General features: G+C 40.2%; 1 protein-coding gene across 1 annotated transcript; it reads right to left on the bottom strand.

Moving 5' to 3' along the window:
• Positions 1-22: 22 nt before the first annotated feature.
• On the bottom strand, positions 23-27696 carry wars2 (tryptophanyl tRNA synthetase 2, mitochondrial). The gene is made up of 6 exons (XM_051403646.1): positions 27568-27696; positions 13039-13299; positions 9738-9818; positions 7893-7975; positions 4638-4756; positions 23-1940 (listed from the first exon to the last, which is right to left on the bottom strand). Exons 1-6 carry the CDS (start codon positions 27670-27672, stop codon positions 1489-1491), a joined length of 1101 nt encoding a protein of 366 aa, XP_051259606.1. The 5' UTR covers positions 27673-27696; the 3' UTR covers positions 23-1488.
• Between the last annotated feature and the right edge of the window lie 280 nt (positions 27697-27976).

The raw sequence follows: 27976 nt of genomic DNA, 5'->3' as shown, positions 1-27976 counted from the left end.
TGAAAAACTGCTGAGCTGCAAATCAGATTTTAAAAAAACATGAAGCCTCATTTATTTTATTTAAATACCCAAAAGACAAAAAACAGTAAAATAAGCAGACGACAGTAACAAGCAGAATACCAGTTGACTATCCCCACACACAAATACACAGTTCTATCACCTTAATATCAATGCTCATTTTTTACATTCCGACTCCTCGTGATGTGTGACAGTGCGTGTTGAAGCTGCGGAGCGGAGCCTGTTTCCCTGCAGCAGGCTGAAGATCAACAGAAGGGACAAATATTCTGTTTCTGAGGCCATAATACATCAATTCTTCCCTTTCACCACTGAGTGTGGTAAACAGTGTCGTAGCGCAGAGTATAAAAAGAGCAATCAATAAAGAATAAACTATATTGGTCATTAAAGATGTGGATAAGCTGATGCAGTATGTTCAGTACAATCAGGAGCAACTTACCTTTGTTTGTGTTGAAGATCACATGTTCACTGCTATGGATGAGCTATTATTGCAGCCATTATTTATTATCAGTGATCTCCACTGTCAATTGTTGCACCACAGAACCTTTTAAGTGATCTCGCTCAGTTCATTGCTCACACACTGTCTGCACTGCAGGAAGTACAGAAGGTGTCCCATAATTCATTTGTTCTCTCTAGCTTTTAACTGTGGCCTGACCTTTGTTTGTTTATGCAAACTTTTTAAAGGTGCCCACAATAGATGCACACTGGACCAAGAAAAGTCACACAAAAGTCCCTTGTTGCTCCAACTGCCCAAAAAAAAGTGATAAAAGTTAAGATATTGTATTCCTCCTTTAGCTGGGGACCCCCTATAACCCACTCAAGGACCCCTGTTGGTCCAAGAGTCCCTGGACCCCAGTTTGTAAAGCACTGCGTGTTGGAGTCGGGTTGCATTTTCTTGAAGTTATACTTTTATTTGTATTTTCACGGTTCAATCCTTTCTTCCATGTTTTTTGGCTTTGTAAATTTTTGATGAACTGCATTGTGTTTGAGCGGTCACACTCGGGGTAACGTTAGAAAACAATGTTTGAATCAGATGTCAAACCGCCAATGAATCTGGTTTGAATCTTATTGGCAAAAATCCGTGTTTTTATGTTGTTGTGTTTTGGTCTGTGTTAGTACAGTTTTTATAAATCCAATCTGATTCCAATATTCATGTACAAACATCTGATTGCAGTGTAAACACAAACCATTGACATCTTCTAGAACACCAGATTGCAGCACCTGTGACCTAAATTCAATTTGCATTTGAACACAACCAAACCAGTATAGTATAACAAGTTACATCTTAAATAGGTATTTTTCATTATTTTAGTGGCAGAGCTCAAAAAGACAAAAACATTTTATCTAATGAGTTACATCCTAGAATATTCTAGAGATGTAAACAGTCTTTGGAATAAAATCTGATATCCGCAGCGGTGCAGGGCTGAGCGAGGCCTGCAGTATAAATGTGGCTTTATTCTCCAGCCTAGCTGCCTAGCTGCAGAATCCCACTCGCTGTCGGACCTCTCTGAGGACCGGTGCAGCCAGTTCCCGAGCCCTAAGGGTCCCCTGGGCCAGGACTCCCTCCAGGTGAACAGGGTCCGACCTCAGCCTTTCGATCTCCTCTCTGATGGGCGTAAACCTCTGGATCACAGCCTCGGTTACGAGCGTCTTATAGGCGCCTGTGTCCAACCCTCTGGCCTGGGCCACCGCCTCCTCCACGCTGATCATCGCCATGGCGGCGTGGATGGTCAACAGGTTGGACACACCCGGCCGTGTCTCCGGGTCAAAGGTGACCTCAGAGCTGAAGTCAGTGACAGCTCGGCGAACCTTCAGGGCGATGTCATCAGGAGAGTCCGTGATGGCAATCGTCGCCATGGACTGGGGGTCGGATTTGGACATTTTGGTGTAAGGGTCACGCAAGGATTTGACCTTTCGTATAGAGCCTGCGGGAGGGAATAAGATCGAGAAATCCATTGGTATGATGAGAAAACATATATATTCCTTTCAAAATAAGAAAGGTGGAAATACGATAATGCAAAACAAAAAAAGACCCGACACTTTATGACAATGTTATATTTCCATCTTTCCAAAAAAGTCCTTTACTGCTTTATTTTTAAATCATGTTTAATTCTAGCATATTTGTTTAGGAGTATTAACTGTAAATCTATTTGTATGTGCAGAGCCCTGAGTAGTGTTGGCAAATCTTCCTCTCAGTGACTCCAACACCTTCCATCAATCAGAGGGTGGGACAGGCACAAACCAGGGCAAAAAAAAAGTCCACACAGCATTCACTGCTGGTCCTAAAGCTTAATGCTGGGAGTGTACGGTGATAACATCAAGATAACACTTAGAGACTTTAGTATGTAAATTAAACAAAATATAATCCTTTAAAATCTGATAAAAACAACAATTGTTTAAAAGTAACCACATTTTTGTCAATTTATCCATTTATTTTATGTAAATCAACTTATTGACCTTGGAATATAGTTATGGTTTTTTATTTCAAGTGATGCATTTCAGTTAATTTGTTTTTGTATTTGTATTAAACACGATGTTACTACAATTTGAAATTCTTTAAATTTAGATGTGAATGACTGCTTTAACAAACAGCTCTTTGGAGTTAAAGGATAAAATGAGAATCATTTCCACTGCACTGGAAAAGAAAAAATAGACTCGACACCAAAAAGATCGCTGAGCGTTAGTTCTTGCAGAACCTGAATGAAGAATTACAGTTTCATGACTGCTGCCTTTGTTGTGTGTGTGTGTGTGTGTGTGTGTGTGTGTGTGTGTGTGCAAACGTCCCGGTGTGAAGCAGACGTATCCCGGTGTGAAGTGATGAGCAGACTGTGGGATTTCCTTTCCTTTCTTATTTATCAAAGCCATACTTCCGCAATCTTGCAAGCTCAAACTCTTCTTCCATCTCATACTAGTAGTCCACATCCTCCCCACGTGTCATGTCCTGTTTATCACCCCTGAGACGTCCTTATTTCAGCCAAATTAAAAGGCCTTTTGGTTTGGTTTCAAAGGGAAGGTGGTGACTGGAAACACTGCTTTGCCAAAAACAAGAAATGATGGGACCCACCAGGCTGAGCCAAATACTGCAGCGCTCCTGGCTGCTCACACACGCATACAGACACCACCCCTCCCTGAAGTCATCCCGAGGACATCCCCCCCAATCTATTATCACTCCATTATTCAGATTCAAGAGGAAGAAAATATTTCTTTAATCAAAGCTGCACTGCACACATGACTGACTCCATCTTGTGCTTTTATGATGCTAATAATCAAGGAGGATGAAACTGGGATCTCTGGACATGTTAACCATGTGTGTGTTAAACTGAGTACATACTGGAAGACAGTGGAGTAAACATTTCAAAATAAAACAGTCCTAATGTTATTTCGTATGTTAAATCTTTGTCGAATCACATAAATATTTCCCAGAATTTTGCTTATGTGTAACCTGTGCTTGGTCACTCTGTCGTCAATAAAAAAAAAACTTTATTTAACCCCCATTTAAGTCCCATTAAGGTTACACCTCAAATACAAAACAATATAAAAACAATCCAACACAAAACAGACGAGACAAGAAAAAAGCCATGAAAAGAGACAATTAAAAATGTCATAATTTACTATAGAATTTTAAATATTATTGAAATTGGCCAGGGACGTGTGGAAATTCTCTGAATTTAATTTCTTTCTATAGATTAATCCCAGTGGCTGAAAGTAAATATGAAGGATGATTTATTCATCCCTTTCCCAGAACTGGCGACAGACAGCAAATATAGATCTTGCCATCTGATGTAATGAATGTAAAGTTTCTCTCCCTCATTTTATGTATAAGAATTAAGTTTGCAAAAATAAGACAGAAGTATGCCAGAATCACCTTAAAAATGCACGCTGCAACATTTGTTGCTTTGCTTTTTGCTGTATTTTTTTCGTTCCGGTCGTTTGCTGGGCAACCCGCTAATGCAGTTACTTCATCATCATCCAGATATTTCCAGCAGCTAAAACAGGGTTTGATGATTGAAATTATTTTAGTAATGTAAGACATCACTATTGTTAGTCCCTCCAAATCAACACACTGGGGATTCTTTCTTTTTGTTTGAGTCAGTCAGGAAAAAAGTCCACAGAGGGAAAGGCAGAGAGATCAATGCAAGACAACACAGCACAGAAGCAGAAAATATAACAGAAGGCAACATGGCTGCAAGACCTGCTGTACTCTGCACGGCAAAATCTCTCATCATGTTATTTTTCTCATTGAATGAATCATTTCTAGAGAATTATCGAAGCAAGCTGATTTCTATTAACACTGGTTGAAATATGCACTGGCAGATTGTTTTAGAAAATAAACTTTTAAGGACTCAGTTAAGGACAAAAATGATTAAATCCCTGATGCACTGTTTCCATTAATATGTGCAACTCAGCTAAAATCCAACAAGCTTTTGTCCCTCTGAAACATGTGTGTGTTTAATGTGTGTAATGAGGTTTTATAAGAAGCCAACTTGTGATTGGTGATATTGAGCTACATAAATAAAACTGATTTCACCAATCATTGGCGAATAGAGATCTTTTTCATGATCTGATGAGTGTGTGTATGAGTGCTGCCATGCCTGTAAATGTGTGTATGAGTGTGTTCTTACTGAGCAGGGCGCTGGGCTCAGGGAACAGGTCTCCGTAGCTTTTGTTGAAGATGCGAGCGAGATCCTGAGCCAGCTCTAAATGCTGGACCTGATCCTCTCCGACGGGGACGTGAGTGGACCTGAGAGACGAACCCATATCACAACGTGAGCTTCTAAACAACAGTACACACTGACAGCACAGGACTGAGACGTGAGAACAAATTGGAGACACTTGGAGACGCTCGCTGTTGGAGCTCTCTTCGGAGTCAGTTTAGCAACTTTGCAACTGTCAGTCCGGAGGAAGTAATCCATTCATTTCATCTTTAATAAAATACAGAGAGCATTAGAGGAGGAGGGTGTCGCAGGAAATGAGCTTTTAGCTGTTTGATGGTTCAAACAGAAACTCCTGAAGAGATAACTTCTGAATTTGTTCAGAAATATGAAGCTTATTGATCCTAACCCACTGACAGCTATCTTTGGAGTTAAAGAACCTGGTCTCGTGTTATCCAACTCTCAATATAACATGATAACATTTATATCTGTTTTAGCACGCAGACTGATATGACTAAACTGGAAGCAGGCTCGGCTCCCAACTCACTCTACCCTTTTGAAAGATGTTATGCAACATCTACAGTTAGAAAAAACTGAATTCTCACTGAGAGGGTGTGAAGACAAATTCCATCAAATCTGGCAGCCCTTTTAGAAACCAACACTTCCTACAAACTAACCTGTTGTTAATAGGAAGACAGCACTGAGCTACGTGACATCCTCTTCCATTTCTGCCGCTTTTCGTGTGTATTCTGTACTTTAACAATCAACCTTACTGAAATTTAAAATTAATTTTTTTATTTTTATTTTATTTTTGTTTTGTGTATTTCTGTGTCATTGATATCTACATGTCACACATGTCAAAATATTGTTTGTATTTTAAACTCTGAAAACCATAATAAAAAGAAATATGAAGCTTATGGATTCATTTTCAGTGCAGAGACACCAAACTGATGTGATCACTAACTCTGCTCGCATCAAAACGTACAGATGCAGCACCGGCACTCTGACTTGCAGATCAAACATTAACAGTATGTTGCATCAGACATTTTCTCAGCATTCAAATGTGATACTGAAATTTAAATGGCACATCAGAAATCCAAGGACAACAGCTCGGTTCACTGCATTTTAACTACATTAAGGAGTGTTAAAGGGCTGCCTCAGGAAAAGTATATATAAACATATTTATTTAACATATTTAAATTATGAAAATTCAACAGCAACATCTCTTTCCAGAAACAATGTGCCCATGCTGCACAGAACACACTGTTCATAATTTTTATTTGAACTACTTCACACTGAAGAAATAGTCCCTATGAGAACAGTTGGCACGTGTTGATGTTTTTCTTGTATTGGAGGCAGAAACCTTGGAGACAGATATCTCAAAACCTGGACTATTAAAAGCAATGTGCATGTTCAGATAGCACTAGAGTTTTGTCTGTAATATGGGTGGACTGGTTGTTTAAAATAGACACAAAATATCCGCACCTCTATTTCAGGAGTCAGGTGTGTATGAGTGGGATGAGTATCCAAAAAATCAGGCAAAATCTGATGGGAAAAAAAGAATTTGCCTAATGAGGGACTGAAAGGTTGCTAGTAAATGTTAAGTTAAGTTAAGTTAAAGAGTGTGCGGGAATCTTTTCTACTGTTGGACTGGCTGTTTAAAATGTCCTCAATTGAAAAATGATCCGCAAAAATGATTTTAGCTGTGGTAGAAAACCACCCAGACCCACACTCCTCTTCTTGTGTCCAGTTTAACCAGTAGATGACAACCTCAACAATAGTCACACAATAGACGGCCTTGCTCTATGAAAAAGCACCTCTGCGGTTTTTCCCTTAAGGGTAATGTTTTATTTCATATGCAGTAATTTCATTTTTATGATGTTAGAAGACGTGGTTGTTGTTCTCAGATAAGGATCCACCTCTCTCACTTTATTATTATTTTTTGCAGTAATTCTGTTAAATAATGAAGAGACCAATTTAAATCAACTCTTTTTCAATTTTGTAAATCTCACAGAACTTTGGGTCACTTTTGGTAATGACAACAGCAGTCCAAATAAAACAAGTTTTAATAGTTTTTCATTTAGATAACATCCTGATTCATGTCATTATCTAAGACTTTTTGTTCATCACTGCAAGAGTTTTATGTAAAAACAGTGAGGGAAAAGTGGAAATGGCTCTGACGAACAGATAGTCCCAGTTTGTAACATCAGATATTGTCAAACAGAGATAAAAAGTGGAAGTGGGGGATGAATTTAAAAATGTCTAGGACTGCAGCGTCTTTAACGACTGTGCTTTCCGTTGCCTCACTGACTTCACTCAGCTCTTCGCTCTCTCGTCCACTGTCTCCCTTACAAAACCCTGCCATTACTTAATATTTAGCACGCATTAACAACACCAGCAGTAATAGAAAATACAGAATTAAAGGACCAGCTTGTAGGATTTAGAGGCATCTTGTGGCACTTCAAAATAAACTAGGAAATCAATGGAAGAAGAAAAAGAAAATTTACTTAAATAATGCCTAAAAAGAATTTATAAAAGTTAGAATTTATACAGTTAGAAATGAATAAGGTAAATCTTCTTGTTCTTCTTCCCTGATTTATTTTGAATTGCCACAAGGGGTGGCCCATATTTTTCCAGTCATTCCAAAAACCTAAGCCTGTGACCATGGCTGAAGGCTTAGTTTGCCCAAAAGAAGAGTGTTCAACTGGACGTGTGGAAATAATATGGATTCCAAACTAAAGAATGACAAATATTTGTTTCTTAACAAAATGTAAGGTAAAGTGATTCCAGCATTGCCACTATTTTGGTCAGGATAATCGTGAAAGGACATTTTCATATCGTCCAGTGCCTAATCATCAGTTATAATCATGCGAGGAACAACCTGACCAACAGCTTTAGCTTACAGAAACTGACAACTCTGATAGTTTTGGCATTCAAATACAAAGATAAATCTGTTTTTGTACGGGGTGGTCACACATTTCGGTATGTTCCACCAATAAAAATGGCTGCAAACCACGAGGATGCACTTCATTTGTCTCAGCTTCATGTGTACCAGAAACATAGACAATAATGAAGTGCTCAACCCCCACACACACACACACACACACACACACACACACACACACACACACACACACACACACACACACACACACACACACACACACACACACACACACACACACACACACACACACACACACCCTACTTGTATGGTGCTCTCACTTGTAGAGGAGAATATCGGCGGCCTGGAGGACAGGATATGTGTAGAGACCAACGCTGCCTTCATTCTTTTGTTTGCTCTTCATCTGGAGTAAAAGATGGACGGAGGAAAAACAGGAAAGTTCAGATAGGTGAAATGGAAAAAGGAAAAACTAAATAGAAGCTAAAACAAAAGTTTACAGGGGATGCGTGTCTCAACCATTTTCTTGCCCCCCCCGGAAAGACCCGTTTTCACTTTTACGACCCATCAATTCTCAGACAAACGGGGTACGGATGGTTTCATGTGACATTTTCCACCGTGTTGGAGATCAACTCATCTGTTGGGTAAACAAAAGGTGTTTTCTATTTAGCAACAGAGACTGAGAATGGGGGAACCGCTGGCTCTCTCGCTCTGTCTCAACATGTATTAAAACTGCTTGTGGCTGGGGGAAAATAACTGTAATTACGAGACTTTTGAAAAATCTGGCCAGTAGAATAGAGAAACAAAACGATAAAACAGACAATAGAGACGTTGGACAAACGCCTGAAATTCAGAAGGAGCGAAAAAAGGGAAAGATCTTAATTTGAAACTATTAAAGTGAAGTTAAGCGCATATGTGGCTATAATTAAATCAGCATGATTCTGAACCAGTGAGACAGTAAGAGGAGGTCCAACCTTTGATAGACATATAACATCAATAATATTCACAATATATGTAATTTACTATAAAATGGCCCGTCTAAAAGCTCAGGCTACAAAAAACTGGGTTCATTCAAAAAAATTATAGCTGGATTTTAAGGCTAGTCTCTGTTTAATGTTCAGCTATGAAATAAATACTTTTCATCTCCAGCTGATGATACGTTTAGTCCAAAACAGATCTGACCGCAACGAGTAACAGGATATTAAAACTGGATTCGATTTTACATCAGTCAGTTTAAAATGATATTTGGCATTGGATCTCCATAATGGCATAATGTCTATACAATTTGGAAAGGAGTACCCATAAAATGTGTGAAGAAACAGCATTATAATGAAGTACTGTAGTGCTGCAGAGAGGCCCTGGTCTACTATTCTTGTTCTCCAGATGTAAGAAAAGATGTTTGTTTGGTACAGACCCCAACAAATGTCACATCATCATGATTTCAATAGTTTGTTTAGTGAAAATCAAAATTGTGATGTAAGAATAATAATTTCCACTTGTTGTGAATCATACCACAATCACAATATCTGTCAAAATAATCAGAATATGCTATTTTCTACCATATCATGCAGCATAATTAATCTGCTTCAATATTTGCTGTTTGAGGCTCGAGATTGAGGCGTTTTTGTTGTTGAATTGCTACAAAGCAAAAAGGCTCTTTATAAAATGTCCCTTAACAAATGGTGCTGTTAAAATAAAAACACTGTGTAAAGTATTGATTGATCAACAAATAATAACGATATCATATAATTATTATTTAAATTAGTATTAAGTCAGATGTTAGTAGTCTGGCTTGTAGAGCATCAATACACTGTTATTAGCCCACATTTAAATAGTAAATAGAGGCTTGTTAAAAGAAGACGAGATAGTTTGATTCCTATCAAACAGGTAGTGTAGGATGTTATCCATGAGGGTTGTGCAATAGGTCACTGTTGTAATAATCATATTTAAATACACTCACTCAATCAGTCAGTGTAAACTTGCAACTGTCACAAATGGTTATAAATCATAAATATTACATAATACTTTAACAATCAAGATTCCATACTACCCTTCACTATTTATCAAGTGTTCTTACTTCTGCAACAGTCTAACTGATCATTTGTCTGATTATTCTGTGCAGATGTGCATGTGTGAGGGTCTGCTGCAGCAAATCTCTAACGTCTAACCTTCCACTGCGGCAGGTGTCGGAGGCGGGGCATGCTGGTCAGACAGCTGAGGATCCAGGAGAGCTCGGCGTGCTCTGACACCTGCAGGGTCGAGAGAGAGAGGGGTGGGGATGCATCAAATGACACAGTTAGGAGAAAATCTGTTTTGACTTAATATTGAATTTTACATATTTTAATCTACTACTCAACTAGTCAATCTTTTCTAATCTTCAGATTTTTAATACTACAACCTGAGCTCAACCCACAAGCAACCTCAAAGTCGGATAAATCCTGATCCTTCAAAGTTTGGAAACATTAAGTGATGTCTTTACTATAACTCAAAAACATAAGATAAATATTGTTTGTGTAGAAGAACAGACACGCTGACCCGAGGAGTGGTTGTTGCTGCTGTAGTTTGTAATTTGGTGGGTATTTCTTTCTTTCATTCTGTTTGTTTATAGTTCTATAGTTATCTTGCCCGCCCCCTGTTATATACGTTTACACACTGAACAAAGAGTATCTGCACATCTACATACATACATACACGTGTCTGTAGATATATCTGTATGTGTCTGTGTGTTGTACTTTATTTAGTCCACGCGTAACCACAGAGAAGCATTCGAGAGATAAATAGAAGAAATCAATTACACAGACAGATTAAACAAACACAGATGAATGGATGAGAGGACTGCTGTGGGACAGCTGTGGTGGTGCAAGAGGGTGACTCCCTAGCGCCTCCAAGTGGCAGAGAGGAGTACTGCCAGTGTATGCTTCTCCCCATCTGTCCTCCACTCCTTACAGACAGGTGCACCTGGTCACACCTGTGCTTACTGTTTGGATAGTCGGGTTTCAACTACAAATTATACATTAATGTGTATTTCCTGATATCGACAGAGCGGATTCAGAATGTTATTCTGAATAAAATCTGGGTGCATGGATATGCTGTTTTCGTTGACATTTTATTTACATATTAATTTTGTACATCTTAAAGACTCATTGACTTTTGTGCTATAACAACAGACAAACAAGAATCATTTCAACACAACACCTCTCTTTTACACATTAGTATGAACCTTTGGGGCATCCTGGATTTTGATCAGCTGTGGTCACATTGGGGGTTATTAGTGTTAGTCACTGATGCCTATCATTTGTGGGAAGTCACAGTCTCAGCTAACAAACATTGGTACACTAAAAATCAATCCATTCCTAAACTTCAAATATCATCATTTGTTTTTCCACCTCTGAATTTAACCGATTTAGGAAGTACAAATACTTAAGCAAAAGTACAGATACCTAAAAAAAAGCTACTTAAGTACTTCCAGGTCTCTGTGCTTTACTTGATCTACATTTATATGCAAATAGTTTCAGTTAGCTTTGCACAGAAACAGCTGGAACAAATGTCTTTCAGAGAAAACAAGAGAGCACTAGTTACTTTTATACTTGAGTACATTTTAGAGCCTGTACTTTTTCACTTTTACTTGAGTAAAGAAGTTGAATCAGTACCTATTTTACTCAAGTATCTGTACTTTGACTTGAGCGTACTTTTGCCACCTCTGGTTAAATTTAAAAAACAATTTTGCATGTGGTCAAATGTATTATTAATATGTTGTTGTGAAGCAATGCATAGCTGAATGCTAATGTAGAGTATCTTGTGCATCTGGCAGTGGTAAATTAACTCCAACATATCCACTTTCACGGAGGCTGTCCTGAATGTATGTGTGTGTGTGAGAGAGAGAGAGTGAGTGGGGATGCAGGAAATATCCTTCTGCTTCAGCAAATTAAAGTTTATGGACGCTGGCTATATTGCCTTCCCCTCTTTCTCTTGTTGCTTGAAAAGCATTCTGGGGAGCGTGACGTCAACACCAGACAGCAGGGACATAAACCTGGATTTCAGGCTTGTACATGCAGGGGGTCGGTATTCATTACACACTGCAGACAGACAAGAGATGGGACAGATGTCGATGACAGCGCAGAAAGGGACGGATATGGTTTGAAGTGCAATAAAACTCCGATATTTAAAAGCTTGGGAAGAACAAGGCCTCCATTCAGGCTGCATGGTAAGAATGCACCGCAACAAGGGATATGCTAATGATACGGATCATCCGGGCATTACATTGATAGTGAGTTATCATACAGCCATGGTAAAGACTCTTCAAGACTGTAGAGAAGGGATTTTAGAGAACAGCAAACAGTTGGCCCTGCACTGTAAATCCATTCTTCCCCTCCATACTTACTAGAAAACCCAGAGGATTTGTGGATCTGCTGATTCATTCACTTCCTTTTTGATACCACTGACTTCAGCTTGCACCAGATCTGTTCTTTCTTTTTTTTCAATGAGGTAGAGTATTTTCTTTGGGCAGTCGTTGTATTTTTACATGTGGAGCAGGCGTGTTCAACAGGAGGGTTGCCTCGCTGCCAAGTTATGTGGCATAAAGCTAAACGGGAATAAAAATAGGGCTGCGAGTGTGTGTGTAGGGGAGGGGGGGGATGGCAGAGAAACACAGATGGGCCAAACTTAACTATCTCACACTCTCTTTCTCACACACACACAAACAAACTGTATGTATGCATAGCGTACGGAGGAGATAAGAATCAGGAGCAACCAAATAAGCGTTTTGGGGCCGGCATGTCGGCAGGTAAATATTAAAGAGTCGACAGCAGTAAAATAAACAGTCAAAGATGGCTGACTGTTTAGATATATATATATTAACCACATAAGCAGACACTGCAGCATTGATTAAGTTAAAGGTCTGAACTTTTGTTTAATAACCACAGTAAATGTGTGAAATAAAATGCGCAGGCATAAAAAATAAATATGTGTGCACAGTCAGGCAAGAGCTCTTCATATGTGATCATGTATGAAAAGCACTTCTCTGCGCCTGAGTATGAGTGGTATTCATTTATCTCTCTATTGATTGCAAAGGAGAACAAAGCCGCATACATTCATAACTAATGATGAACAAGGGCACCAGTAAGAACATTTTAAACTTCCTACGACTGGCATTTTAAAGAAGCATTTATCAGACATAATGTCAACATGTTGTTTACTCTGTTAATCTTAACAATCCTGAATTACACTCAACTTTCAGTAACACGTGACCCTACATCTGTTATAGCACCTGAGCAGTAAATGATAAAATATGTATATGTATGTATCTACTTGACATTGCCACTGTAGTAATAGTGGCATGGAGAACACAATTTTATGTCATTATGTTATTTTATGTTTTTGTTTGTTGACCCACTGGACCAATCTATTTTCCAGTTTGTAATGGAGCACAGCAGACATCCACCATCCATCCACCCCCCCTCTCCTGCCCACCTGAGACTGCTGGAAGAGTATGGCCTTCTCTGGGTCGATGCCGCAGGCCAGCAGGCTGGCTGCCATGTCCAGTATGTTGCTCCGGAGCTGGGCCGGGTCCTGAGGCTGGGTGATGGAGTGCAGGTCCACAATGCTGTAGAGGACTGAAGGATACTGGTTCTGCAGGGCCACCCAGTTCTCCAGGGCACCCAAGTAGTTGCCCAGGTGGGGCACTCCAGTTGGCTGGATCCCAGAGAATATGCGGCCACCTCCTGCAGGCTTCTGGAAAAGAAGTAGAATTATGTTCAAGGTAGCTTTATTGAAACAAGACACTCTGTGAAGATATTTTCACTTAATTACCTTTTGAAAAAAAAGTCCATACAATGTACCATACACCTTCATTAGTGCTAGTGTATCTTAAAATAAAGAGTGTACAAACATAAATCATGTCTTATGTGCTAAACGTAATAGTACCCATAATATCAACGTCTCAGAATGAATGCAGCAATGATTTATTGATTTAAAATTCCACACTAAGAACAAAAGACAAGACAAGATAAGAGATGGGAGAAAAACTTCTAAAAAATGGAGAAGAGAAGAGAAACTAGTGTTTGGGAGAGGGGGTGAAGGTGAAAAGGTGAGAAAGTTAAAACTAGAAAGAAGCCTGCAGAGACTGAAGTGTCACTGTTAAACTATTGACAGGCTGGGGGCCAGCAGCGGTCATGCTTGTATTACCGAAATGCTAACTCCATGGCTAGCACCTCCGTTCTCTCCCAAACACATCCAGCACAAAGAATGCATCACCTCACTGGCCAACAATAATAATTAACATCTGTCTGGCCAAACTCGAGCCCTCTGTTACCACACTGGGGAAGGACACTGAAAGAGGAGGTGGAGACAGAACCACGGAAATAGAAAATATACTATACAACATACAGCCCACTATATCACCAACATTACAACAAGGACTTTATTTTACAGAGGTGGAGCTAGGATAGCAGTGGGCTCTTCACCCCCCTCTGAAAGAAAGAGGGAGATCACTCGTTGTGTTTGCATTATTGGGCAAACATTGTGTTTCTCTTTCTGCAGAGCCCGGCCAGGCCAGACCGCCTCATTTCTTCTGGCATTGGCCCACTCCACTGAACCTTGGCTTTAAATTGGCCCTGCTGGAAGAGTCTTAACCACTGCTTGTGGCACCAAGCACCACATGATACAATTAGAGGGCAAGCAGAGCGGCACCTGTCATGAGACATGAAACCGCAATGGTATCCAAAGCCTTGGGATTCTTCACCAAAGCCGTTACACAGTAGATTAGGGCTTTGACAGAGCAGAAAAACACAGAGACCCAGACTGGAACGTGGTGTTTTTGTTGAGCAGCTAGAAAGACAAAGTGTTTGGCATCTGGGTGACACACATTAGCCTGCCCACCACGGAGGCCAGGGCTCAGTTCCCGGCAGAGGCGCGGTGCTGTGGCTTGGCCGTGAGCTCAAACTCACAGGTGAGAAGGTGGTGAGGGATCATTGTCCTTCATTTGGATGGGGAGGTGGAATATGTGGTAGATAAAACATGAACCTCCACGTGCACAAGGGTTAGAATTACACAAGGTCCACAAAATCCAGAATAACTAACTTACAACTAATTTTATTTAAATATAGCATTTTAGAGGGAAATCCAGTAAATGAAGTCATATGTATATACAAGAGGGCAAAGACTTCAGTGGGGTGCCTCCTGCACTGCAGTTGGATGAAAAAGTGCACAAAGTTTTACATCAAATTATTCTTGAGGCTGTAATTTTCATTTAATCACTTTCAAAGAAAATGACCCAAAATTCTGTTTGTGTTAGCTTGACGTGAGATGTGTTGATGGGATGTAAAAAGCAACAGCTGGATAGAGAAGCCCGTTTTAAAATGTTCCCCCACAAAACCCATGAGATCTCTGTGTTATCGCCTCAAATCTGGCTGCCGATCATATGTTCCCCGGCTGCACTCCTCAAGGTTATCATAACTAATCATTAAAACCTGAAGCTTTCAGAGGATATCCTCTACAGTCACTGCTGAGAAATCGGTTATCTTGACAGCTAGCTGAGCTACATCACATTCAATCTGACTGAGGGACAGGCTCGGCACTGCTTCTGAGATCAGATAACAGCTGCTCTCTCGCCAGTGTGGCCCTGAGCTTCTCTATCTCTCAGCCCTGAGGGATCAAATAACAACTGTTCTGAGGCCAGCGTGGTCCACAAAGTCTCCATCTACTGGCCTGAGGGAGCTGGTCGCTGCCCGGCAAGAGGGAGGCAGGAAGGAACTGGGTGCTTATGTCATTACCGACGGGGTAATTGCACTGGAGTGCCATTGATGCTGAGAGCCTCTTAAGAGGTGTCAGGATTGATTTGGGCGCGGACGGGGCCCCAAGTCTGGCTCATGTGTGTTCTCACCTCGAGCTGACACGCCAAACGCATGTTCCCCCTCTGCTCCGTCCCCCAGGGGAAGCCATTAGCCATGCAGACATGGTAATGGTGTCATTTGAGCCAATCGAGTGTCAAATGAGAGTCAACGCTGCGGCTAACTAGCCACTGGGCAAACGCGCTATCACGCATAACACTACTCCATCAGAAACCTCCGTGTTACTTTTGGTCAGAGGAAAGTGTCTTTAAACATGTGCCTGTATAGTCGTTGGAAATGAAAGTCGGTTACACAAGAAAGTAAATCAACTACTGCATGATGACAGAGGAGACAGCAAATGTTGTACAGCTATTAATGTTTGTAATGAACACCGCACTGCAAAGCCAACAGTAATAAAATATTATCATCTAGCATACTTTGGCTGCGGACTAAACCTGTGCAAGTAAATTCATTTTAATATTTAAATAGTTTTGGAGTGCTTGACTTCATATGTTGGAGGCGAATTGACACCTTGTGGCTTGTTAACAATTCCAGTAAGGTATATCAAACGCACTTCCAGCAGTTCTAATGACTGAAAATTTGTTTTTAGAAAGAACAACAGTGGAAATCAAGAACACTTTCTATTTTTATTATTAGTTTCTTTCTGTCTGCTTTGAAGAACATTTTGGAGTGACTATTATGTGTTTAAATGGCTATGTAAATAAAGTTGATTGTTGTTGTTTATTATGAGGCACAGAACTGTTGACACACTGTGGGTTGAAATATTTCAAGCATGTTGCACTTGACCACACCCCTTTCAGTGATGTCACAGCAGGTGTTTTGCCTTTGAGAGCAGATGATGAACATCTGCAGCAACATCACAGGTGATTGTGGCCAGAGGAGAATGTCCACAGCCATGCCCAGCACTTCTGTTACAGTTAGGTACATACACGCTAACATGTTGAGGTTCAAATATTATGTTCACCATGTTGAAGCTGAGGCTGATGGGAATGCCAGTTTTGCATAAACTAAAGTTTGACCTGATAATGGCTCTAGATTAAAAGTCAGTAATCAGTTATTACAGTTCATCCTGGGGGGACATGGGTGTTTGTACCAAAGTTCAAGGCAGTCCATCCAACAGTATTTGAGATTTTTCAGTGTGGGTCAAAGTAAGGCACCCTTTGGGTGACCAACCTTACGTTGCTTGGCAGCTGGACTCGCAAGATCATAAGATCACACAAGAGCATCTTTCCAGGCTTTTGTGTTTGAACCACAGTGGTTCTGACCAATCGGCATCCTATGAGGAACTACTGGGAGCTACAGCATGAGCTACAGGTGTGGTTGGATGCTAGGTGTGTGACAACATGTGTGATAAGTGACAGTTTGCTCGAAAATACCAGTGGTGGCTGCTAAAGAGGTTAGCGTAGATGCTGCTAGCATCAGTTATATTAGAACTGGAAAGTATTTCTTAATTGAAAGAAGAGAACGGCTCTGAAGGCTTTTCTCGATGGATAAGATGTTTTCGCTCTTCTTCCGACTGGCTTCTGCAAGAGTTTGACTACGTCATATGGTTTGTTGATCTGACTGGTTAAAGTTCCCCAGTGATTGATGGTGACAGACAGATGGTTCATCCATCACCTGACCTATTACTGAAGTATTTAAGGTACCTGCCCTTTTCCAAACAGATTCCAACGACGGCTTTCCAGATGGTTCCATGTAACAACTGGCAACTGGCGCAGTCAGGTTACACCCAATCAGCAGCTAGAATGATACAACCATCCCTAGAGCCAGCCCGATAGTATGGCGAAAAACTGTAAATATTTTGTGATGTCAAGACATTTTTTGGAGACAGCAACAGCAAGCAGGATTCAATATTCAGTTAACAAGAACACCCAGCTCACTGCAAACAAAACACAATCTCTCCATGTCCAATTACGTAAGATCCCTCTCACATTCGTTGGATGCCTGTTGATGACCACGTAGCAGATGCGGGAAAAGCTGACTGTTCTATCCTCAAATTTTACACTGACAGGCACAGGGCTGTCATACTACATCGTTGCTAAGGTGGCGAAAGCTTTCTTCATCCACATCTGCCATATGCTGAATGTATTACACACTATGTGTGTGTGACATTAACAGCAACAGCTAGAAGGTTAGATATACTAAAAGGCCATGTTTTCACACTTTCAGTACCTTTCCGGGAATATGTGTTCATTTGTCTGTGTGTGTGTATGTGTGTGGTAATCTCCATAGGGACAGAGGTCATGTGCAAACATAGACACATGTCTGCACGTGTCGTAGTCTTTGCCTACATCAACATCAGTTAAGTTGTGAAGGTGTCTGTCCATATGAATTTGACAGCTCCCATCAAGGAACACTGGTAGAAAGAAAACTATCAGACAGGCCATCAAAAAAAACAATAGCATGACCAGATCCTCCGCACAAGTGGCATTGTTAAATGGAAAACAATAGTCAACTGGAGCTGATTCACTTCATCTGAGAACAAATAGACTGTCCTATTCTTTTGGAATCAATGCTGGGCTTCCCACAATTCGAAAGAGAAAATTTAGCTCCAGGATTTCATGGAAACAAGATTTTCCTTTTCTTTCCAGTCTTCCAGAGCCCTGGAACCCCACCACTGTGGGAACTGAATGACAAGTGTTGGATGTATCAGTGATCGCAAGATACATTTAAATTACATCCTTACAGAAGAATGAGTAACAGTGACAACTAGTACTAGGACCAGATGTATAAACCTGCTAACAGTTTGGTTTTGAATCTACACAAGACAGAAATATAAAAACAAAATAGTTTTGCCAGATTTATGAAGCTGCATATTTGGATTAACACAGTTAAACTTGGCAGAGATCTTGTAGGTTGAATTAACTCACACAACACATTTTATTTAGCATTCATGTAAAGATAAGTTAAATTCTCTCCAGACACATATTAAGACATATGTGAAAATAGTGTGCTTGTAACAATGATGTGTGTCTTACACATTTTTCTGCCAAAAAAGAAATATTTGCACAGCAAAAAGGCCTCTACTCCTCTTACCTATGAATGTGCTAAATTTGTTAATTTTCAAAGTTTTCCTACTGGACACAAGATGTCTCCTACTTCAATGTAAAGTCCATTCTCAGTGTACAGGATTGACTTTATAGGATTTAGGATTAACTATTTATAGACTTCTACTATTCGTAGGCCCTGCCCGTTAAAATCAGATTTTCAACAAGCACAAAGAAACTTTCAGCAGATGAATGTGAAAACATCCTTCTAGAGTCAAACTTTGCACATACAGCATTCAAACATCACACTGTAGGAACGAGAAGAAACACTGTTTTCACAGCATCATTTGAATTGCTAGGTGTATAACTTCAAATCATACATGTTTGATTGCAACTCTGAAATCAATATCACACTTGGTTTGCTCTAGAAAACCATTTGTATGACTGGTCTGAAGTATCCATGACGTGCACACAATCTGACTTAAAAACAGACCTGAGATTCGCCATTATTATTGGCATGTCCAGCCCTACAGTCTTGCTACGCTCAATGTTATTAATCACAGTCGTGGTTTGGTTGAGCTAGGACTTGCAAAACAGTGGATTCTTCTACTCAGATCTGTTCTGGGCTACTTTTCAGGGCTCATACATCATATCAGAGCCTGGGAGTCCTGGAGTGGCCCATTGACATGTCTCTCACCAAGGGGCTGATGAGCGGGGCCGACGGTCACCACCATTTCACCGCGCCAATTTCAACACATCTCAAAACCACCTCTGGGAGCATCGCCGCTTGCCCCGCTGTGAATTACCATCGGCTCTTTGTGGGCCGGGGAAGAGCTCCAGATCTGACCGTGGCTGCACCGAGATGGGCCTGCAGATGTAGGATTTCCACGGCTCTCCCGCTGGGTGTCAGACACACAGGATCCAGTGTTCCTCTTCTGTCTTTGGCGCCCCACGCACCCCATTAACACCGGCATCATGCTGAAATGCACCTAGACACACCTTCCCCCTCTCCTCTGTATCTTTCTTCATCTCTGTATCTTTCTCACTTTGGGACCTGTTAACGCTGGCGACCAACAGAGCTGCACTTCAGTGAGGTATCAAATAGGAAATGGGGTTTACTGTAGTACCCCCTCTTTATCCCTAAAAGCATGTGTGCATGTGTGTTTGTTTAGCCAATGTGGGAACACACCACAGCTTGAAACAAAGTGCACACGACCACAGAGAAAACATGCACACACATGAATGCATATTGGCAACAAAAAAAAATACACACACAGGCAACAAAATTAAAAAAATAGAGTAGTGGATAAAGCAGGAGGTAGAAAGAAGAAAATCATGGAGGAGGCAATGTAGTAAAAAAAGAAAAAAAGAAAAGGAAAGAAGAATAAAAGTGTGACTATAGGCTAGTCAAGACTTTGGCAGGTTTTTTCTTTTTTTCCTCCCAGTGAGTGTGTTGGAGGGGGAGCGGAGGGGAAGGCCCAAAAGGAGCGTTTGATTAAATCTGCGGTTGACGTGTGGGACAGGTGAGATTGATGAGGTTCCTCTGAGTTTCACACTGTGCGGAGAGCGGGGGTACAGGAACAGAACGCTGCAGTGTGGCGGGCCAGGGCTCGGGGCCCGCTCGCGCCGTGGGGTCCCTCGGCTGATTAATGGTACTGGAGGCCCTTCAAAAACAGCACTCCCCGCAGACAGGGCCCGTCGGTGCTCCAAAAATAACCAGGCAGGGGAGGCAGCCCCAGCCTCCAGCCCTAACAGGCTGCAGCTTCTGAAGGAACCAGACTTCAATACTGCCTGGGGGGAGATAACCAAGAGGAGCAGTGCCTACTCAAGACAGGAAGCTGTAATCTGGCTCATTAGAAACTAAACGTTTAATGACTTTTCTAGTTTATGGGAAGTGACAAACGCTGACAACTGATATTGTATCAACTACGGTATCATATTACCTGCTGATGTAATTACTAGCAACAAGTAAGAATGTTCAACCCAAAGAAGTACAAACTTTACACAATGTAAAAGCCCATAATAAAACTGATTTAGAAATGAGTTGACTTAAAAGTAGAGCTGCAATGATCAGTCAATGAATTGATTTTCTGTCAACCATTCAATTATTCATCATCTATTTTGATTATCAATTGTTTTGCGTCATTTTTTGAAAGAACATTTCCAAATGATCAGATTTCAGCCTCTCTGATGTGAATATTTTCGGGAGGGGGGGTTTTGTCCTCTATCATGTAATAATAATCTGAATATCTTTGGGTTGTTGACATTAGTCACCTTGGGCTTTGGGATACCGTGATCTACACTTTTCATAATTTTCTGACATAATATGTACCAAAGAACTAATCGATTGACAAAAAAAAGATTGACAGATTAATCGATGATGAAAATAATCATTAGTTGCAGCCTTACTAAAAAGGCAAAGTTAAAGTTGAGGTGCAGATATTTTTACATTTACAGTTCCATGAGCAAAGGTAAAATCTTTATCTGCTGAGGAAGATCATGTGTTATGATTGAAACTACTGAATGGACCTTGAGATTGTTTTGTTTTTTCAAGAATGAACTTTAAATCTTATTTATTTTTAACAGGAAACAGATGTCTGAAAAATACTCACTCATGGTACGGTATCAAAATCTCTTTAAGTGGGCATTTAGACCAAACATTGCTTTGGGCTCCTGTTGCTTCATGAAATACAATCCAGGAGGTCCAGTTTGAGTAATGCCCAGTAAACAATGCCCAGTAGTTACAGGATTTTGCAACTCTGGAGAGTTACCATGGAAGAAATAATTCTTTCCTCCATTTTGACAATCTTGAGGTATACACTAGAATTCCATCTTAGCTTTATTAAACTACAACTAAACTACAGGAAACGTGGACGTATGTATTTGACTGGCCAACACTGGGCATGATGGATGGCACAGACTTGTGGCAAAACTGGTGCTTGATCCCTTTTTTTGCAGATGACCCAGTGTTGTTTTTGCATTGGGATCCTGCTTTGCCAACAAGTAGTCTCAGTGAAATAAATGACAAGGCTGTGTTTTCTCTTGCAGTGCTAATGTCTGCCTGAACACCCAAATATTATCTGTAGTTCAAAATCCTTTCAAACTCTCATCCTATGATAGCTACTGACTGTCATCTAAAATCAACAAATTATAAATCAGGCCTGAGAAACAGAAATTTCATTAACTTAGGACCAAGAACTAATCACTTTTAAACCAGTAACACTGACAAAAATCTTATGTACTGTAAGTTAAGGCCTGTTAAAACCAACCCAGTTGGCCTACAATATGCCCATGATCACATAGAAAGCAGCTGTGTGCAGCTGGAAAAGCCAAGACTAATTCATAGGTAACTTTTTTTCACTGTTATATAAACACATTCATGCCAGAGCTACTCGTTTCCATTCAGTAGGTCCTTCCAAATTGTTTCAAATAGTTTCATTATACCACTTCCTCCTTCTGTGTTGACAATGGGCATGTTTAATTTTATTTTACTTGCCGGAAACAAATGACTGACAGGAGAGCTAATAATACTCTAAAAAACCATAAAAGTCACAACACAGCAAAAAATAACCGGCACACACTTCATAAATTTATCAATATGTAATTATGGTAACACTCACAGCAAACCTCCACCAGCAGCCTCTCTGTAATTTCCCTCTGCAAAGGCAGCGTCTGTTGACTCGGTGCAGCTCAAAGAGACGAAACAAAATACTTGGTACGTTTTAATTAAAAATGTCAGACGCTCATCAAAAGGAGTTCGATCAGGCACGGCCAAAAACACAGGAAAACTAGTACGGTTCCCCTGGCACCACTGCAGGCGCACAGCTACAGCCTGATTCTGTAATGCGACTTAGCTAGATTTGAATTTAAAAAAGGGAATATGTTGACATATGGGATAGTTTTAAGAAATGGGTAATGTGCAAAGCGTCTGAGTGAGGGCCCTGGCTGGAAAATGACTACGACAGACCTAATTACACAGAGGGGACTGCTGAGAATTAGCGGGCTTTTCTGACAGTTGAAAATAAATAGGGCAGTTAATGAACATCCTCAAAGGGGAGGCCATGTTTCCTCGCTCTCGCAGTCCTCTCCCATGTGGTGCGGGAGCCGCTCTAATGGTTTTAGCTGACACCCGAGTAAGTGAATTTGAAGCAGAGGAGAACAGAGAGGCAAATTAGAAGTCACTTCCTCTTTCCTGGAGCCTGGGGCTGACATGACTGATATCAGTCAATAACAAGACCACAGGCGAGGGATGGCTGGATGGGGAGCCCTGTATTTACAGCTGACGTGAGGCTCGAGGTTAGTGTAAGGTAGTAGGGTTGTAGAGAAAACACAACTTTCAATCCTAAACTAACATTACAACAGTTAAATTCACGATTCACATTAAATCAATTCATGCAGTGCCTCAAACACTCAAGTTAATTCAAGAGTCAACCAAATATTGTAAAACATGTAAATTGATACGACTTGCAATGCATTATTTCTGGCACTAATAAACTTAAAGGGGAAGCCTGGCAATATAGTTCGTCTCTTCCATAATGCTGGGGAGCTCATGGGAGACAAGTCAAATAATGGATTCAATATACCTTACCTGCCTCATTAATACTAATGTCTTTCAAAATCCAGTTTTTTTACACAGGCTTTTCTATAAAAATGTTTCAGCTCCAAGCCCAAGCCATGATAACCCTGATGACATCACTGGGGTAATTTTCTCAGACAAACTCCAGAATCATGGAAGACAGGCTGAGTAGTACTGCCCATCACAATCAAAGGTCCACTGTGTAGGATTGAATGGCATCTAACGGTTAAGTTGCACACTGCGACACCCCACCTCCGTCTCCCTTTTCGAGGTGCAAAGGAGAAACTATACCTGCTGCGGAACTACTGTAGGAACATGGCTGTTTAAAACGGTGGACTCTGTAGAAGGGGACCCAGGGGATTATACACTAATGAAAATATACCTATGAATATTATATTCCATTTCTGCCAATAGATCCTCCTAAATGTTACACACTGGACATCTAAACTTGATATCTAAAATATAAATTTGGAAAACTCTTTTTTGACAATAACTGGGCAGTCCCATCCCAATCCATCTACCTATGAAGTCTCTTTCTAGTGCTGGGCAACAATTTCCTGTGATACAAATATACTGTATATCGCCATACCTACTAAAACAACTGTTGTTCATGTTTTTACCATGAAGAGCTAGTTTCGGGGCAAGCTGTATGGCACGTATTGAGAGGGGATCCCTATTGACTCTTCTTACTAACAGGCATAACTTTATAACACAACAATTAATAAGCCACAATTAACTCTCTTGAACAGGACTGAACACCATGGCATACAACATTGTATTTGAGATCATTTGTTTCAAATAGGAAGCAGAATAAGGGTTGATGGCATATCTTTTTTCTTTTTAAGTTCAATTTTTCAGTTTGAACAATAAAACTTGTTTACCTTCTGATTCCTTTGTATATTGTAAAATGTTTTGGTGAGCCAAGAAACCCTATAGTAAACAAAGTATGTACTCCTGACAATAGAATAAGACACTATAAACCTATATGCAAAACAAACTGCTGTCTAATGACTACAAATTATCTCACTGATATTATCAGCAGACATTCACAGCAAATTTTAACTCCAAGTGACAAGATTTTAGAAAGCAAGTCACAGCTGTCTCACAAACATTCCTCTCAAAATTCGAAGCATCTGACAAAGGTCGCACTTCATCTTTGTGTCAGCCCATTGAGGTTGAGTGACTTTTTAAACACATTTTCCAGCGCAGAAAAACCTCCAAAAGCGTCTTGTTTGACGCACATCACACCTCAGGGCTTTGTGAGAGTGCTGGTGTTTGCACTCAGCCTTCCACATTTGGAGAAAATTAAAACAAATGAAAACCAACACTTCATTTCTGATGTTATTGCTGGTAATGAAGCACTGCTGTGATGCTTTTTGAGTCCCCCCCCCCACTTCCACCCCTTCCTCCCCTCTCGTCACACACCTCTCCAGCCTCTCCAGAGAGTTTGGCTTAACAAAATACAGACGGGACAGCGGTGAACGTGCGTACTGTATTACAGCTCGTACATCAACCAGCATCAGGGCATTGGGCAGATGGCTGAGGTTTTCAACTGCACCGTAATGCAAGAACAGCTCAATAATTAGCATCGTTGTTGTACTGAAACGCACTGGTTATTCTTACGCGTGCCATGGGACTCATTGTTTTCCTTAACACCCCATTTGCTTCTCCAAGGCAGCGGTGCAATGATAGGAAACCCTACGCTGAGTTATAGTAAGCGTGTTTCTTGAATCCACTGAAATAAAAAGGTACACTCAAGGAGTGCTACTGAGGATATGATGTCACATGCCAGACAGGAAAGGAAACCGATTTTAGTCACAAATGAAAGCTGCTACAGTCAAAAAAGAATTAATAATGTGATGTGTCTGAGAAGAAAATTCTCGAAACAGAGTCATCCAAAAGGTGTGATCCATGAATGAACCATAAACCCACCATAATGAATGAACATGTCATTTTGTGGCTTTGTAAAACGTAATCCACCTAAAGTCCAATATAATCAATGTATAATCAATTACATTTCATTCAAAACCACTGTTTGCTTCAACCTGCTTTGCTTACTTTGACTTCAGTTCATTATTTCCTCCATTTCCCAGAATGCCTTTTCCCCAGGGATTGGGCATAACCATGTCTGCCTTCATCTGTACTCTAGAAAAAAAAAACTTCACTCTTTGATTGTGAGCAACTGACACGAAAGCTGACAGTTGCTGTGGAGGCTTTAAGACTTTCTGCTGTCAAACTAAATGCAGCTGCTCGAAATACCAAAACTTCCTGCTACAAATCCACAAGACTGTTACACTTGAAAGAAATGGACTAACTGGAAAAATACTACCTTCCACTGCATATTTATGCACATATAAGAAGTGCTGCTCTTAGGCTCCCCGTCCAGGAGAAACTTTGGATGATTGAATTCTTGCACCGAGCTGCTGCTGCTGCTCATCTCTCACAGAAAAAAAAAAAAAGTTTCCAAGGTCCCAAGTTTTCAATCTCTAAAGTTCTTTAAAAAGCAAACACTACATTTGTCCGATGAAGAGTTTGCAGGTCGAAACATTCATCTCTAACTCCACAGGACGGCTGTAACGCATTAACTGACCAGAAAGGTTTTACACATTAACAGCAGCTGGCTGATTGACTGATTTTGTCAGCCAGTTGTAATTGTTAATCCCTCAAAGAAACCACTAATGACAATAACAATATACTGTATATACAGTATATATTAAAATATACATACTGTAAATATGCAGCTCTTCAGTACTTCATTGTAATGCTGCTTTTACGCATTTTCCCTGCAATTTGAATATCGCACTTGGCTATATTGTGATTTCCATAATAATTAGATTAATTTGCACAAATATATATATATATATATATATATATATATATATATATAATGCAGTGATTTTGACAGATATTAAGATTGTGATATGATTCACAATTAGTGGGAATTATCATTTTTGTATCACAATTTTCATTTCAACAAAAAAAAAAAAAATGTCTTCTGTGGTCTACAAACAAACAGATGTTTTCTTACATCTGGAGAACAAGAACTGTAGGCCAGGGCCTCTCTGCAGCACTACAGATTCAACTTCTGCAGTTTGGTTATGACACTTGGCCATATTGCAATTTCAGTAATATTTACATTTTCTGTTCAGCCCTAATATATTTATGTTAATGTATTGATATATTAGTCTCACGATACCAGACAATTGGAGATCTCAGTGCCTACCAATCACCTGGGGGTTTCTAAATGTAAAGCATTTACTTTAAGGACATGCCTTACCTGAAACAATGCTCTCCCCCATTGTCGTCCATAGTGAAACACACTGGAGATATAGCAAATCACTGTGTAACACAGAGAGAGCTTTCTAACATACTGAAAATGGATATCACGAGCAATGTTATATAGTACGAGAGAAGGGATGCACCAAACAGCAGTAAAAGTACTGACACTTTGTTATTTGCCGAAACCAAGTACCCATACTTAATAATACCATTAGAATTCTAAAATGTAATTGAAAACCATGTTTTATTTTGATCAGATTTTCCTCACTTTCTGACTTTAACAAATGTTGTAAAAGTTGTTTAAAATATCTGCTGAGATTGCGTCTCCTCTGCCTATCAAGAGGTTATGTGAAGAGGTTAAGTGGCACCAGAGTGCAGTACTGGAGTAGTAGAGTGTTTACAAGCATGTGACTTCTGCATGTTATCGTTCTAAGGGGCCGCCTGAAGGCTTTGGATTGATTCTGCAATTATTTTAGTTTGAGGAATGTAAAACAATTCTCCAAAACCATTTTTTATACATATAACAGAATGTGTCAATACGCCTCATATCTTTGGATTTAAATGAGGGCTGTACAATATGGTAAAGCCATCATATTGTGATGGTGTTTGACAGAAATTTGTGTGAGAATGATCATTTTTGTATCACACATTTCATTTTCACTGAAAAACTATTAAAATCATGACGACATTTGTTGGTTTGTTTTCTTACATCTGGAGAACAACAACTGTAGACCAGGGCCTCTCTGCAGCACTACAGTACTTCATTATAATGCTGTTTGTCTCACATTTGACTTTATCAAAAAACTGCAGCTGCTGTATTGTATATATGTATATATGTATTGTATATGTCACTTGGCCAATTTCTTTGACCGGCATATACACATATAGCAATATATTAGCCACAAACTACTATTGGCTGATGTACTGGTCCACACAGTTTATCTAGCTTTAGAATATATGGTGAAGGAAATAATAATACACCCCCTCAGGTTGAGGGTATGATACAGTCTTATGAGCAGCATTAAAGAAGGCGTCAACCTCCCATATCACACTGCTAAAAGCTTTTACATTGTGTGTACCGACAATAACTGTAATAGACTTATAAAAGTCCCCAAATCCCTCCATCTTAATAAGTCTGCTTGTATCTGTGCCTGCCTGTAAGTCAGTCAGTCAGCATTAGCCATGTTTACTGACTGTACTGAGACAGCTGACAGCTCCTCTACAGACAGGCAGACAGACAGGCAGACAGACAGGCAGACAGCACGGAATGCTCCTGTGCTCCAGCGGGTGAAGCTTTCAGTCTGTGTACCTTGCTCTCCGTACAGGCTCCAGCGCTGAGGACTCTTCTCGGAGAATTAAACTTCTGAATCAATCTGAGGAGATGTTTGAAGTCAGTCCGCACAGGGAGCGCCATCTTGGATTGTTACGTCGCGCTACGGTGGCTTTGAAAGGACAAAACAGGGAGAACGCCGCGTTTCAGTCCATAATTCAGCACAGTGAAGGTAAAGCACAGAGCTCATTTAGATGTCAAGTGCGAATTATAAATGCTAAAGTCACAACAGGATTATTTGATTTTTATATAAATAAATGAGACTATGAAATAAACAAACAAACACAGGAAACACTGAACTGTGTAATATTCCAATACATTACATTACAATACACTTTTTAAACCGTAGCTTATTATTATGAAATGTAATCCATTTTTATTTTCTTTG

Source organism: Dicentrarchus labrax, unplaced genomic scaffold (assembly GCF_905237075.1).
Source record: "Dicentrarchus labrax unplaced genomic scaffold, dlabrax2021, whole genome shotgun sequence".
In the NCBI taxonomy this organism is placed as follows: Eukaryota; Metazoa; Chordata; class Actinopteri; family Moronidae; genus Dicentrarchus; species Dicentrarchus labrax.
This window is presented reverse-complemented; position numbering and strand designations above follow the sequence as displayed.